The sequence below is a fragment of the Protopterus annectens genome, chromosome 10.part0 (genome assembly GCF_019279795.1).
Source record: "Protopterus annectens isolate FY-2018-M chromosome 10.part0, PAN1.0, whole genome shotgun sequence".
Classification (NCBI taxonomy): Eukaryota; Metazoa; Chordata; order Ceratodontiformes; family Protopteridae; genus Protopterus; species Protopterus annectens.
Genome location: NC_056744.1, coordinates 1,453,239,584 through 1,453,256,057, shown reverse-complemented (window position 1 = coordinate 1,453,256,057; position 16,474 = coordinate 1,453,239,584). Strand labels below are relative to the sequence as shown.

General features: G+C 43.4%; 1 protein-coding gene across 2 annotated transcripts in view; it reads right to left on the bottom strand.

Annotated features, from left to right (window-relative positions):
• EPS15 (epidermal growth factor receptor pathway substrate 15) overlaps nt 1-16,474 on the bottom strand; it is a 2,462,763-nt gene that overhangs the window by 991,656 nt on the left and 1,454,633 nt on the right. For both annotated transcript variants that reach the window (XM_044086083.1, XM_044086082.1), the window contains exon 13: nt 13,117-13,189. In XM_044086083.1, coding sequence (XP_043942018.1) covers nt 13,117-13,189 — 73 coding nt within the window. The remainder of the gene's footprint in view (nt 1-13,116; nt 13,190-16,474) is intronic.

The window sequence follows — 16,474 nt, the reverse complement described above, 5'->3', positions numbered from 1 at the left end:
CTCCCCAACACACCACTGTTGTACTGTCAGCAATCAGAACCAAACCTCCTGGCTTCCACACAGGTTTGAAAGCCCTGAGGGCCTAAATCAATGCCATCACTTCTTTTAGATTGTCTCTCTTCTCTTGTCCACTGTCCCATGCTCCCTGCACCCAGAGTTGTCCTGTGTGGACACTCCAAGCTGTATCTGAGGTATAACTGACTGACTGCAGTTTGTCTGAACAGCTTTCCAATGTTTTTTTTTTCTGTAATTGTTTAGCCAGAATTCAAGTTACTACCAGATGTAAGGCAGGACATGGATCATATTATACATGGGCTGGCTGTCTACTTTACAGGTTTCTGACATACAACTGGAACTTTCTCATGTGTAGTCTTGCCAGGGATGCCATCAGTAGAGTCATGTAACCTAAGCCAAATTACTTATTGCAACTTCTGAAAGTAGCCTGCCAGGGACTTGCCCACTGACTGCTGGAATCTTGAAAAGGGGTCCCATAGTTATTTTATCACACATTTGAAAGAAGCTAAACTTGACAGTGGTGGTGGTGGTGGGGGGGGGGGGGCTGATGGAGAGGCAAAAAGTCTTGAAAGAGTAAAGTGAATTGCAATGCTCTCTCTACTTGCTATTGTGACAGTGCTTGTATCTTGCAACCATTCAACTAAAGATAGATGTGAATATCCTTGGTTCTGCAATACACCACTATTGGAGCCACACATTTTATAAAGACCATGGGAGCAGTAACCAATACAAAAGGCTAAGAGGCAAACTGGCAGGGAGCACTTCCTCCCTTGAACTTCAAGAAGCATCTGTATTCCATGTAATGGGGAGAAGGAGGTGGGTATCCTTAAGGTCCAGAGTGTCCATAAATGATCTTGACATCAAAAAGAGTTGAATGGTCTGCAAGGTTATACTTTGAATTCTGAAACCTTTAAGGAAGAGTTTCAATCCTGGCAGCAAAAGAAAAATAATGGTCTGGAAGATTAGTAATTCAAATTCTGAAACTTTTACAAAGGAGTTTAGTTTTGTCAAATCCAGAATAAGCCTTCAAAGACCTCTTTCCTAGCACCTGGGACACTAGCGAATAGAACCCCGTGTCTTGTTCCTTTATTGGGACCCATTATGTGACTCCCTGTGACAGTAATTTCTGTAACAAAAGGATGGTACTAGACCTTTTTGCTCCTCAGGAACTGGTGGGATCCCTTCAAATGTTAGTTTTGACAAAGTGTAATCTTTACCCCAGTGCTACAACTTGAAGGTTAAACCATTCCTGTGTAATATTTTTCTATGGTCTGAGAAAAAGCTAGTCACCTGCTATCAACTAGTTTTGTTTGTTTTTCTAAGTGCTGGAGTGTGATTTTAGATAGGGGTGGGAGGGGAGGAAGGAGTGAAATAGTCATGGCTACTCTCTGTCACAGTGTGGTGACCATGAAGGCCCCAGGCTACCCCATCTGATTCCGTTGCATATGTTTTTACACCAGCCTTTTTTTATTCACCTGTTTGTTCTCTCCCAGTTGTAATAATAGGGCCAGTTCTTTATTGGGAAGTTCCTAAAGTAATGTAGACTGGGATGGATGACATAACTTCATTGACTGGATAGACCTCCCCCTTCCTCCAGTTACTTGAATATTCCAACTGCGGGAAGTTAAAAAAAGAAATAAGAAATCCACACTTTGCCTAATGGTGCAATATGAAATTATACTTTGACATCTTCTGTCAAGGGCTAGATCCTCTTGTAAGGCACATCTTCTGATTACTGACCCCATGGCAATAGCCATGTTTACTATGTCTGCAGCATCACAGCCACTTTTTACGGCATGTTTTCCAACCTGAGAGATTAGTTGGGCAGTCTAATACCCTATATACTGATTGTCACTGGGAAGTGTGTTATGGGCTGGAACCAGTTCTAACCTCACTACTGCTAGATCTACCACAGAGTTTCTGGACAGGCACTTGTTGGATTTCCGGACCCTATTAACTTTTAGTTATGTACTTACCATAACTTTAGATGTTTGGGATCCATCTCGCCTACATTCTGTACTGATGGGCTTGGAGCCGATCCCTCGGCTCCGACTCAGAATGCTTATGCTATAGAGCGAGGCCTCTTATTGGCTGAGCTATCTTTATCCCAGGATGCACCACCACTAATCCCCCAGATCTTGTTTGTCCGCATTCATGCACACACACACAACTTGTTTATATAACATTGTTAGATGTTTCAAGATGAAACAACAGGATTCGGACCTTCTGATATCCTCTGATCTCCAAGGAAGGGGGAAGGAGGGTGGGTTATTAGGAATGTAGGTGAGATGGATCCCAAACATCTAAAGTTATGGTAAGTGCATAACTAAAAGATGTTATGTGATCCTATCTCGCCTACATTCTGTACTGATGGGACAGCGTCCCTAGCACCTAAATCCTGGGTGGCTCATTGGAAAACACTCCTGAGCACTGTGGAACCAAATGAAGCTCGTCCTCTAGATGCCACATCCAATTTGTAGTGGGAAATAAAAGTGTGCGGGGAAGACCATGTAGCTGCAGCACAAATGTCACTAATGGCAAGTTTAGAATGGAATGCTATCGAAGTAGCCATAGCCCTTGTAGAATGAGCTTTGACAGAGGTGGTTAGCTCTTTGTTAGAATAGGAATAAGCTTGAGTAATACAGTCCCTGATCCATTTGGCAATAGTGACCTTTGTGACAGCTTTGCCCAATTTATTGTCTGCAAAGGATACAAACAACTGATCTGTTTTCCTTGTTTGTTTGGTCCTGTCTAAATAAAAATGTAACTGCCTGTGGACATCTAGTGTGTGGAATATGAATTCCGCTTTGTTAGAGTATTTTGGAAAAAAGACTGGAAGTTCTAACGATTGTTGTAAGCAGAAACTAGAACAAACTTTAGGGACAAAGGAAGGATTTGGCCTGAGGGATACTCTGTCTTTGTGAAAAACCAAGTACGGGGTTTTACTGACAAAGCTTGAAGCTCTGAAACTCTTCTGGCAGAAGTAATTGCCACCAGAAAAGCTGTCTTCCATGATAGAAACTTTAGATCACATGTAGCCGCCGGTTCAAAGGGGAAGGAAGTCAAGGCACGTAACACTATATCGAGATCCCATGGAGGTGCAGGATGAGAAATCGGAGGTCTTAATAGAGCAGCACCTTTCAAGAAGGTCTTACACAATCTGTTGCTCATTAAAGGTGGGTCTATGGATTCATGAAAATTAGAAATCGCTGCCAATTGTACCTTGATGGTAGAAACTGAAGAGCCTTGATTGAAAAGAGAAGTTAAAAATTTTAGTACTTCTGCCACGGGAATAAAATGGGGTCCAGGCCCCGGAGTTGAGCCCAAATAGTAAATCTTTTCCATTTGCTAGAATACAGTTTCTTTGTAGCAGACTTATGGGCCGAAGATAATGTGTACAACATCTGGATCCAATGTATAACTCCTGACTATAGTCGGAAGAGGAGGAGCCAAGCAGTCAATTTTAAGGTGTGCAGGGACTGGTAGAATAGTCCCGACTGATGAACCAAAAGGTCTGGGATCTGATCCAGGAACCATGGACCTGCCAGAGCATATTTCTGAAGATAGGGAAACCATACTTGACGAGGCCAGTAAGGAGCAATTAAGATCATTTTGCTCCCCAAGAGAGATGCCTTTTGAATCACCCTGGGAAGGAGAGGAACTGGAGGGAAGGCATAAAGCAAGCCGGTGGGCCAAGGACGGACTAGTGCGTCCATGGGGCTCTTCCCCGGAGCCGGGGTTAGGGAGAAGAATTCTTTGCACTGCATTCAGAGGAGTCGAAGAGGTCGCAACACGGAACTCCCCATTTGCTGAAAATCTGACTTGCAACTGTCATATTCAGAGACCATTCGTGAGGAGAGAGGATGGTTCTGCTCAATCTGTCGGCTATCACATTGGACTTGCCCGGTATGTGAGTAGCCACTAGGAAGCGTTTGGTCGAGACTGCCCATTCCCAAACTCTCATGGCTTCTCTGCAAAGAGGATAGGATCTGGTCCCTCCCTGTTTGTTCAGGTACCAGACAACTGACATGTTGTCTGAGTGAACAGCAATTACGCCCTGAGGGAGATAATCGTGAAGAGCTTGAAGGGACAGAAGTACTGCCCTCATTTCTAAGATGTTGATATGAAGTAGAGTCTCTTCCGGGTGCCATTTGCCTTGGACTGACCTGCCCAGGGAATGCCCCCCCACCCCATCTGGGAGGCGTCTGTGGTCAAAGTGGCCGGAGGAGGTAGAACAAAGGGTCGTCCCTGATCCAAATTGGAGGGCACTAGCCACCAGCGAAGGTCCCGTTTGCAAGATTCCGTGATCCATATGAGGTGACTGAGAGGTAGTTCCTGAAAGGACCACTGAGCTGAAAGAAGCCACTGGAGAATTCTCATGTGCAACCTTGCCAAGGGGACTAGAAGAACCGTGGCGGACATGGATCCCAATAGCTGCAGGACCATCCTGGCTGGAGCTTTGGACCTGGGAAGTAAGGCTCGAACTTGAATCTGTACGGTTTGTATTCTGTCTGTAGGTAGATAGACCCGCATTCGGTTTGAGTCTATCTCTACCCCTATGAATCTTATTCGTTGAGATGGCAGCAACACAGACTTTGGCCAACTGAAGGTGATTCCAAGGGAACTGCCCAGTGATATAGTGGCTTGAAGGCTCTGCAGTAGTAGATGCCTGGAGGTGGCAGTTAGGAGCCAGTCATCTAAATACGGAAACACCTGGAATCCTAGACTTCTCAGGTGAGCAGTCACGACTGCCAAACACTTGAACACCCTGGGGGCTGTGGTGAGACCAAAGGGCAGCGCACGGAACTGAAAATGACTGCCTCCTAGGCTGAAGCGCAGATGTCTCCTGGACGCTTGATGTACCATGATATGGTAATAAGCGTCCTTGAGATCTATGGAGCACATCCAAACACCCTTCTCCAGCAATGGGAGAATGGTTTGTAGGGTGACCATTCGGAACTTGGACTTTCTGACTGAACGGTTTAGGATGCTGAGGTCCAAAATGGGCCTCAAGTCCCCGGTCTTTGGCACCAAAAGAATCTTGAGTAAGTCCCTAATCCGATCTGGTCTGCGGGGACCGGTTGGATGACTCCTTTTTGCAGCAGCTTTGAAACTTCTGAGGCTGCAGTATCCCGCTGACTGGGTGGTGGGTCCGGGATTTTTTTGGACTGAGGGGGGGGGGGGGGTGAGAGAATGGGATGGAGTAACCTCCGGCGATAATTCGAAGCACCCATCGGTCCTGAGTGATACCTTCCCAGGCTTTTAGGTGCTTCGAGAAATGACCCCCGACTGGCTCCGGAGCTGCACAGCCGGGCAATCCCTCAGGGACTGTGAAAAGTTGAAGAGCCACGAAAGGACTCGCGGTCTCCAGTGTTGCGAGGGCCTCTGCCGCCTCTGGGACGGCGCCTTCCGGAAGAATTTCCCCCTCCCCTGCCTCTGGAAGGGAAATCCTCCTGCTGAGAGGGGTAAGGCTTCTGAGATCTACGGAACCACATTTTCCCTCCTCTTTTAGCCTTGGGATAAGGCCGAAAGGGAGTGGAAAATCGTGCCCCTACGGCAGTCAGAGTCTTACCCTCCTGTTCACAGCAGGTCAGTGTGTCCTTTACCTTGGGTCCAAACAGGGAGGACCCATCAAAGGGGGCGTCGGCAAAGGAAGACTTAAAGGCCTCCGCGAAATGACACAGGCGGAGCCAGGCTTGTCTCCGTAGAGCAATGCCTGTACCCGCCGCTCTACTCGCCCCTTCGGCCGCATAAGAAATGAGCCTCATGGACGGGTTTGAGATGGACAACATTGTAGCCAGCTGAGAGCCAACCGTCTGGGCCAGCTCCTCAGGCAGGTTACCCAAGAGGGTATCGGATAGTTCTTTAATCAGATCCCTCTGAAATCTGGTAAAGTGCGTAAGGTAGTTCAAGGACCTCAATGTAAAGGCCGCTGAACTCAGGGTGCGCTTTCGTGCGATCCATGCTCCTAGACTCCTTATTAGGAGGATGGACGGATGTCGAAGCCTCTGCTACATCTTGCTGGGTAGCAGATGCCACCACCAAAGCATCTACAGCCACACCTTTAGTCAGAAACTCTTTTTCAGGGGGTGCTGAGAGGAACTTATTCGGATGAGCAGGCACCGGTTTCACAGAGTCTGGGTGTTCCCACGCCCTTCGACAGATCAAATCCAAGAGCTCATCGAAGGGCGGAGACACCCAGGAGGCGTAGGGCTGAGCCCCGAAGGCCTTCAGGAACACCGACTCATCAGCAGAGGGAGGTTTGGACTGCCAGCCACCTCGTTGTTTTAGGGCTTCCAGGATGTCTGCAAAGGAGACATCATCCGAGGACTACTTAGGGGACCCCTCTGCATCATCGAGATCAGTGTCTGATGTAAGAGACTCATCAGGGGAGTCAACGTGCTTCCTCTTGCACGATCTCTTCCTGGGGGGTTCTTCCGAAGAGGCTTCAGAAGGACCTCCAGGAGGGGGAGAAACCCCAGTGGGGGTAACCTCAGGCCCCGGTGCTCCGCTGTCTACGGACAGGGGGACTGCCAAAGACCCAGTCTCGGTATGCAGGGAAGGAGCTGGGGAAACCGTGGAGGTAGCCAAGGAAGATTTGGCTAACGCACTCCTCATAGCCCTGAAGGCGGGACCACCAGAATCCTAGGAGGGTCCCCCCTCCGTGGCCACGACAGTGGACGGCACTCCCGCCGCCGACGCACCAAGAGGGAGACTTGGGACCGAAAGCATCAATCCCGAAGCCTCCCCCCAGAGCCGACGGAAGAAGTCCGTGTACTGAACTCCGACCCAAGAGCCGGAGTTGGAGCAAGGGTCGGGCCCGACCCTAAAATCTCCACCGGTTCCACCAGCACCGGCTCCAACGGTGCCGAAGCTGTTGGAGGAGGAACCATAGTAGGGAAGTGGACCATCGGCTCCGAAGCCGAATGGGCTGGAGCCGAAACTAGCTTTTGGAACACCGGAGACTGGAAGAGTCTTAGGAGCACCCTGTCGATGTCCGAATCAGACATCTTGGATGATCTAGAGGATACCGATCGGGCCCGAACCGATTTCTCCATCGGCTCCGAAGGACTCGGGGACCGGCTCCGAATGGACTCTACCACTATCGGCTCCGAGGGAGATCTCAAGGCAATTTCCTTCGGTGCCGATAAGGACTTTTTTTTTTTTTTTTTTAAAGTACAAGTACAGTACAAAGAAAAATTATACAGAAAAGAGAGAGATAGAGAGAGTCAAGACCCTCTAACTTAAACGGGTACTTGACCCACAAACAAAAAACCAAGATAGTAAAAGCAACAGGGGAAGGCCCCTCTAACTAAAACGGGAAACCTTCCCTTTGCAAAAAAAACACAAATTCTCAACAGGAATATCAAATACACACTCAAAACACAAGAAATAGCTGTTAAAACAGCTTTTGGGTTCAAAATCAGCAAATTTCTGACAGGAAAAGCCTAAATAAATTAGTACTTAGCCCAGCCAAGTTGAGACCACGTCTATGCTTGTAAGCGGCAAACGAGATCTGGGGGATTAGTGGTGGTGCATCCTGGGATAAAGATAGCTCGGCCAATAAGAGGCCTCGCTCTATAGCATAAGTGTGCCGAGTCGGAGCCGAGGGATCGGCTCCGAGCCCATCAGTACAGAATGTAGGCGAGATAGGATCACATAACATCATTGGTTAGGAGAGAAGCAGCTATAAACATACATCTTGTAAAGCCTGTGGGACTAGAGAAGAAGGAGCTACACATTTAGACACATCCAAATGCAGAAGACCAAAGTAATATTTCTGGGCATCTAAGAACTCCTTTGCCTCTCATTTTAAAAGTGATCCTGCGTTCTACATAAAGTATCCCAAATTACATTCCTATTGTTGGTGAAACAAAAGACATGGATTTTCCAAGTATGTAACACAGCCAAGAGGGAAAGACATGTGGAACGTGTAGGCACCACCCCTTCCTTTAAAGAATCTGAATTCCTGGGTGGTAGAATGTTCACTCTTCCTTTTAATAAAAGGCATGCCCAACATTAAAGGCTAGTCTAACAGCAGCTGCAGGCTCTCAATAAAATGCAGAAAATCCTGTTCTATCCTGAACCAATCCTGGAGGATAGCATGGGAGGCAGGTGGGGGGATAAAGGGAGAGGCTCACTTGCCCCCTCAGATAAGGGTGATCACAAGGGCGCTAATAAAGCAGACATCTTCTACCTGTATATACTGGCCATTTTAGGGCTGACAAAATCTGAGGTCTAGGTCCACCAATGGCTGTCCTTGACCCTTACCTTCTGCTGACGGACAAGGAAAAAAACAGATTTCTCCTCTTCCACGGTAATCATAAAATGGGCAATGGTATCCAAAGCCTACAGGGAGACATCCACACCAAATGCCTGTGTAAGGCTTTTGGTTCAGGAGGACATACTATGTTCCAACATCATGATGGTCTCCTGAAGGGCAATACCATAAACGTTGGACAATACAAGCACATGGGCCAAAAGCCACAAAAGCATCCCACTGGGCACAGTACACTCAAGCCCAGAAGGAAATTCTAGGGCTCAAACGTCATCCCCTGTCCTACTCTGTTCCTTTACTTTATGGTGCTTATCAGCAAGCTTCTTCTTTTTAAGTGGGGATTCCCTTCAAACACCAGGTACCATGGTAATTACACAGTCTAAGGCCTCAGGACTCTTTTTTCAAATAGTTCGGCAGAGAATGCTCCTTTTCCATAATTGTCTTTCTGCTAAAATCAGCAAAAAGTATTATAGCCGGAGATTTTGTACTCTGGTCCTACATGAAAAATACAGTCAGTCTTTATAAATGATTTGTATGTCACATGCACACTTGCTTATTTTTTTTTTTTGGGGGGGGGGGGGCATGGACTAAGTGTACATATGTCACCTGATGCCAAAGCCTGAGTAATTAAAAAAACTCCTTAAATCTATAAAAGCATGCAGTGTTCTCCTGTGGGATACTTATTTGCTAATTCTGGAAGGTCTGAAATACCAGACTGAAGATGCATCACATGAGTGTCGTAAACTGTACTCCAACAAGACAGACCACAGATGGTGCAGAAAGACATCCACTTCATACTGGGAAAGTGGTGAAGTCCCAGGGATCCAGACATCCTTCTGGCCAGAATGGGTGGGGTGCTAAATTCAGGAAACTGAGCCAGACTTTGAGGCTTCTGCAGCAGAAGACCCAGAAGTTATCAATATTTCAGCAATGATGCAAACAATGAAAATGCTTTCATTCCTGTGATGTTATATGACCAGGCTGAAACTCTAGCATTTATGCTGTGTGCGTTGTCGCCTCACAGTAAGACGCTGTCCAGCTCGATTCTCAGCTAGAGCGTCTTCTGCGTGGAGACATGCATGAATGGGCGTACCTTCGTTGAAGGTTGTGCGTCAGGGCTGGTAACTCGGCACGTAAAAATCAACTACCAATCATTAGCGGACCGGAGTTCTGCTGTGGCGACCCCTAACCGGGAAAAGCTGAAAGACACAAACAAACCAAACTGTACTTTCTTTCTAGTAATACAATGTTAGCAAAGAACTTGGCTCATGATTTAGTAGCCACACACAAGAAGAAAGGCCACAGAAGTACCTCACAAAGAGGATTACTGGCCTCTAACAGATGCCCTACACTGACTGTCTCAAAAAACTTCAGCTTTACTCCGTAGCATATTGCCTACTCTGAGGTGATCTCTGCCTAACATATAAAGCTATGTCAAACCCAGAGCTGTTGGATATGCTACACCTAAAGAAATCCCAATCTCTCCAAGCTACATGCTCTAGGGACCTAAACCTTCTCACAATAATAAACAGGACATGCTAGAGGGATAGAGTCCTGTCCCAGAGGCTTCCCATACTCTGGAACAATCTACTTATCTATGTCAAGCAAAGTTCCTCATCAGCACTCTTCAAGAAAAATGCTGAGTAGATGGGAAATAGGAAATACTCCCCGCGGATCACTTCTGTGGCTCTGCTGAACAGCGGCACAGGAAAATAACTTTCTTGGGTGACGTAAGCCAGGGAACCTTGTTGGCTAGGCTTACTTAAGCCCTTGGGCCGATAGCCTAGTACCTACCTATGAACCTGTGAATCTACAAGGAGTGCAGGGGGGCTTATTCCCTCAAACTATTAGCTGACGACAGTACAATTTTATTTTTGAAAGGTTTTAATTGATTTGTTGGGATGCTGGAATGTGCATTTCTGCCACATTTAATAAATCATTTGTGAAACATTCACACCACAGCCAAGTTATTCACATTTACAAAATTTGTGTTGAGGTTGGGTAGTGAGAATACTTACAAGTAGCACACATGTTCCTTCCCTTCTTCCTCCAAAAATTGTGATGTACCCCCCCCAAGGCTACTGTATATGTCTTTTATCAGTGATGTGGTATAATTGTTTTGATATGCTGGTACCACAGCCACACTGCTTTTCAGTTATTTTCCCCTGGCCATCTTGAATTCATTTTCTTCATTAGGCATACTGATATGCTCTGGGGAAAGTATTTTAACTTGTTTTAATTTATTATAAGTACTTTACAAGTTTGGTTGAAAGTGTGTTGGGTAACCACTGTGTTCATTATAGAAAATGTAATTCTGTTTGTCAAGGATTGTAATTTCTTATTTTACTGCATAAATCAGATGAGCCGCGGTGGTGCAGCGGTAGCATTGTCGCCTCACAGCAAGAGGTTCTCCCGTTCGATTCTCGGCTGGAACGCCTTCTGTGTGGAGTCTACATGTCCTCCCCATTGGTTGAGTGGCATTTGAAGGACATACGTCAATGGGCGTACCTTCATTGAAGGTTGGGTGTCGGGCAGGCACCTCAGCACCGTAAAAATCTACTGCCAATCATTAGCGGACTGGAGTTCCACTGTGGTGACCCCGAACAGGGAAAAGCTGAAAGAAGAAGAAGAACAACAACAACACAAGAAGAAACTGTCCAAGACCAATATCATAACTGGGATCCTAAATGTGAGAGTGGCATGTAAGAACTTATAGGTTCATGTGCTAGGCATGTTGTTGTTCTGCATCGTGTGACATTACAATGTGCACTGGTGAAGAGAGCACAAAGTTCTACATGCAGAAACTTTGGCATAAAATAGCCAAATTTAAATAGACAGGAAGACTGTCATATGCCCACCAAGGAGGGTCTCTGACAACATATCGGTTACTATGGAAGAAGAGACTCAAAGGGATACTCATCCATCATCCCAATTTCACATTTCAATTTGTGGTTTTATGCAATACATGTATCCTTCTAGCAATAAGCATACCGTTTAATTTCCATTTACAGTGCTACAGTAGTCAGTTGTTACACAACTAGTTACAAGTTTGTCACTACAGAAATGAAGTCAAATGATAATACTTTTATGACAAACAGAAGCACAAAATGGCACTATATTTGCACACGTGGATTTAAGACTGCTTGAAAATCTTTCAAAAGTTGCTCAATGCATAAAAGCCCACTTAGTTTACAATACTGATCTTCAAGAAATATCACATTTTTTTGCCAGTGGCAGACTTTACATAGACAAGGCTTACTGCATTTACTACCTCCTAAAGTGCAGAAGTTTTGAAACTGGCCGATAAAACTCTCTCTTTCTTAACACCATTGAGAACAGTATACATTTTATAGCAGGCCCACCTTTCTCTTATCAAATATATGGCTTACGAGTCAAACATATAAGGAAGAGCACTTAATCCATCAGGTTATCTTAGCCTACAAGCCAGCTCACTGGCTTACGGGTTTTGTTACTAATTGTGTCAAACAGACTTTACTAAGTAAGCACTGGCTTGGATGGTCATTTGGGAGGAGTGGGACTTAACTGCCTAAATCCACATTTCATATCCTATTGGGGGGGGGGGGGGACTAGGCCACTACACAGCTTATCCAGGTGAACTCCTGAGGTACCTGCTATGCAAATGAGTCAGGAAATTGTGTTTATGTGTGCAGAACTACGCGACTCTGTCACTTTGTAGCACAAAACTTTTGCCAAATAGGGAACTAGTGGGTATAACCCACACAACACTGGCCACATATGTCTCAAAGTTCCAAGTGCCAAGATGGATTTTATGAAGCAGAGAACCTGTGCTCATTTTTATGTTAACTTCACGAGGTAGGTGCCTTGTGAAGGTACAGGAATTTAAGCTTAAGTAGGGATGAAATCCATTGAAAGCTGATATTTAAAAATATCCACTTGTCTTAAAACTTGGCCATTTCATCCACTTGCTACATTCAACATGATCTACACAGTTAACAAGAAATGTAGGGTCTTATTTCCTCTCTCTCCTTTTTCATCAGCACATTTTTCCCAAGAAACCTAACACAGTTAAGTCGAGTCATTCAGCAAACATGTGACTTTTAAAATTTAGGGTAACAATTTATTGAAGACAGGGAGGGATGTGGCAAGAAGAAAGCTAACAGGGACAATTCAGAGAAACCTGTTCTGGGGAAGAAAACTGGGAGGGAGGGAAACAACAGGCATAATATTAAGCAATGAGTGTCATATGTAACAGTGTAAAGACAAATATATAAAAACTAGTGATGAAAAATGATACATTCTCAATAAAATACTGGGCTGTTCTGTAATTGTTGATGGCACTATGTATCCCTTGCACTCATATCAGGCATACTTACCTAGTCAAATATATAGTGCAGCAGAAAAGTGAAGTTAACATAAAAATGAGTACAAGTTCCTAATAAAATTAATTATAAAAATGCAAATTAATGTGATGAATGAACTAAATATATCCAACTCTGCAAATACAAACTACATAGCAAAGGCTGGTTTTAATATACTTCTGATAAAATTCAAAAATTATTTTAGTACATATATAAAAGTGTTTTATAAGTTCGAGCCTATTAACAGCACCTCGAGGACATGCCCAGCTAAAATCTCCACTCTTGAAACATGCAGTATTATGATACACTTATTAAAATGATCTTACATTTGTATTAAAGGATTACTAGGTCATAACAGTAAATCTATTAAATGAATAGTATGGACAGACTACACTGACAAGACTATCATTTTAATACAAAATATCATATGCTATGTATGCTTAAAACCTGTAATGAACAATGCAGTTTTTCCAGAGTACTCACATGAACCTCACTGGCCCTCTCCCTTACGGCCTCTTCCTTTTCTTTGATCTCCTGTTCAACGTTACTCTTTTCCCTGGAAGACCAGCATAAAACACAAGAATACTTCAGTGCATCAGTCAAAGAAGGAGCAGCCAGCCAGTCTACCAACCCCAAACCATTCTTGAAATGCATGATAAAAGGGGCAGCTTAAGTCTGTGACAATGTTTTTATCCCCTGTACATCAACTGGGAGAAAGAAAAACAATTTCAACATGTAAATCAAGGACTTGATTCAAAACAAAAGGGGATGCTAGGAGGCAGCTACTTCACGTACTTATACTTAAAATGGGAACAGCTTTAAAGCAAGAATGAGAAATAAAATCAATGAACTGCTTTCTCAAGGATGTCACTGTTGCTATGGAGTCATCAGCTAATCAAAGCTGTAGATGCAGGACATAGGGAGGAGCTGTATCGGCATCCTTTAGTTAACCCTAGGAAAACAGATTCTTACATTCAGGTTGAACAAATCACATCAGCAGCACAGCATTCAAATGAAGAACGTTATCTCAGTATCACTCAAGGAAGGCTCATTGGTTAAACATTCTAGTTGCACAGTCATTTCACTTTGGCCTAACATAAATGCATCACTGGGTAAAGAAAGGTCTGTCCCAATGAACACTGCTGAAAAATGCTATAACTGCACAAGAATGAAACTGTTAACTGGTGCAAAATTCAAGTACAAAGTTAACAGTAACATTAAAATAAATTAAAAATTAAAAAGTATATGGTTTAATTATTAATATACAAAACTAAATACTTAAGCAGCACTATGTACAGTCCTATTTCAAATCAAATCTTAAACAAATATAGTTGAAGTGGTACATAAAAAAAACAATTTCAGTTAACAAATTTCTTAAAGCCCTTTTACCCCAAAAGGGTTGGTTGATGCTGGAAATTTCCTGTCAATTTATGCTACTGATCTACTAAATATAATGTGGCAGGCTGCAAAAAGTGTCAGTTATGAATTCATAGTAAAACCTATTTCAACAAAATACAAAGCCTTTGAATTAAATGTTTGAACTTGAACTAAAAAATGACTATGCTAAACCTGCAATGAAAAATTATATAAAGTGAGTACCATTTACCAGGCTTTATGTATCACTAGATTTTTACTTGCACTATCTTCTTCTTCTTCTTTCGGCTTTTTCCCGGTTAGGGGTCGCCACAGCGGATCACCATGTCCGCACATTAATTGGCAGTGAAGTTTTACAGTGTCGAGTTGCCAGCCCGGCACCCAACCTTCCACAGAAGGCACACACACATGCACACCTAGGGCCAATTTAGAGTGTCCAATCCACCTGCAGCATGTCTTTGGGATGTGGGAGGAAACCGGAGCACCCGGAGGAAACCCACGCGACCACAGGGAGGACATGCAGACTCCGCACAGAAGGCACCCCAGCCGAGGATCGAACCGGAGAACCTCTTGCTGTGAGGCGGCAATGCTAACCACTGCACCACCGCGGCCGCCCATACTAGATTTTTACTTGCACTATACTATCTGAAAATGCAGATACACAGTTGACATCTTCTAAAAGAAATTAACTGTTAATAACAAATAAGCAGAAATGCATATACACCGGATTAAAAAAAAAAATTAAAACTTGGCAAACATGGAAAAAGCAAAGCAGCAACACAGACAAAATACTTGCAACATGCAAAGCATACAAAGGTAATTATTCACCCTATAATGTGACATGACTAAAGTGATTTGCTCATAAAATAATACTTTGTACCATTAAATGTGGTGCAGAAATTAATGAACCTCATTTTCACCCCATCAGTAAATGTTTTAACTGATCCTCTTCTTCTAGATACTTTTTAAAAGTACCACATTCCCTAAGATTGTGTCACTAAGGTTACTAATAAACTTTAACCTCAGTGAAGACAACTTAGGGATAGCATAGGGTGCCTACACAGACTTTAATGGATGCATTACCACACATGCACAGAGATGCATCCATTAAGTTAGTGGACACACCTCATGTAATCCCTACATTGACATCACTTAGGGAACAGCTCATACGAAAATGGAATAAGAACAATACAAACACATTCTGGCACTTAACTCCCCAAATACTGCTATATACCTATTAATACAAACGAATCACTTCAGTATGTAAGACTGTTAATGGCACCTTTTCAAAAGTTAGCAAAACCAAAAAACAGTAGATCAGAAAGCTTAATGAAAAGAAAGAATGCTACTACTTTGTTAAAAATGTGACCGAAACAAAATGTTTCAGAACACAGCACACTAATACGGAAATACACAACAGCAAAGACCAAAATCAAACTGTTTTCCCATCAGGGTGAGGAGTCTTTAACCATAACAACTATAACAGTTAACTTCTCTTAAAAACCATATAACCCAATAGGAAGAATGCACACGTATAGTAGAATATTTGTTTTCAATCACTTCTCATTTGCTCAAAGTGGTAAGGCCTGTTTCCTTCTATCTACAGTTCTTGAAAAACACAGCTAAAATGACAAGTGGTGATGCTCACCTTAACAGATCTTTTTCCCTAAATTATTTCTAAAAAAACAACATATTATTTCTAGTTATATGAAATCTGATTACGAAAGGACATATACAAAGATACAAATGGTGAATGTCAGTAATATCTCTTAAGCACAGGTTTCATCTGAGTATGCAGCGGAGTAAACAAAGCCGGATTCTGAAAAACAGAAGTGGTGTAGATAATGTACTGCTTTTTAAACACCTGATTCTAATAAAATATAGCATGTGTGAACACTGCTTAAAACATACAATTCTAATAAAATATGGAAGAAATATACGCCATTGCTGTTTGCTAGCATCTATCCCTTGCATACCAACTTCTGTAAAACATTCTGTTATGTTGCAACACATACAAACGATTCTATTGCAATTAATAACAATTCTGACAGTACTCCATACAAACATCACATCCCAGTCTATTTTTTAAACCAGAACAGAGCGGCAAAAACAAACCAGCACCCAGGAGAAAAGGAAAGCTAAAGAAACCTTTAACTTATCTATCAAACATATGTTCTACCTACTCAAGTGATTGCTAGAAAAGATCTCATAGCAAAGTATTCACTCAACAGCAGACTTCACATTTACAATGTCTTTTAATTACTAGTCACCATTCTCAACTGAACAATTTTTTGGATGAGAAAATGCACAATGTCATTCACTCCATCTAATTTCTTATTGAGTCTATCACTCACCGTTCATCACATGAAGAGCAATTCCTTGGAGATTTTAAACAATCCCTTACCATTCGCATCATCTTTGCCACACATCTTTACTCAGCCAGCTTTTACAGAGCTGTTACACATTC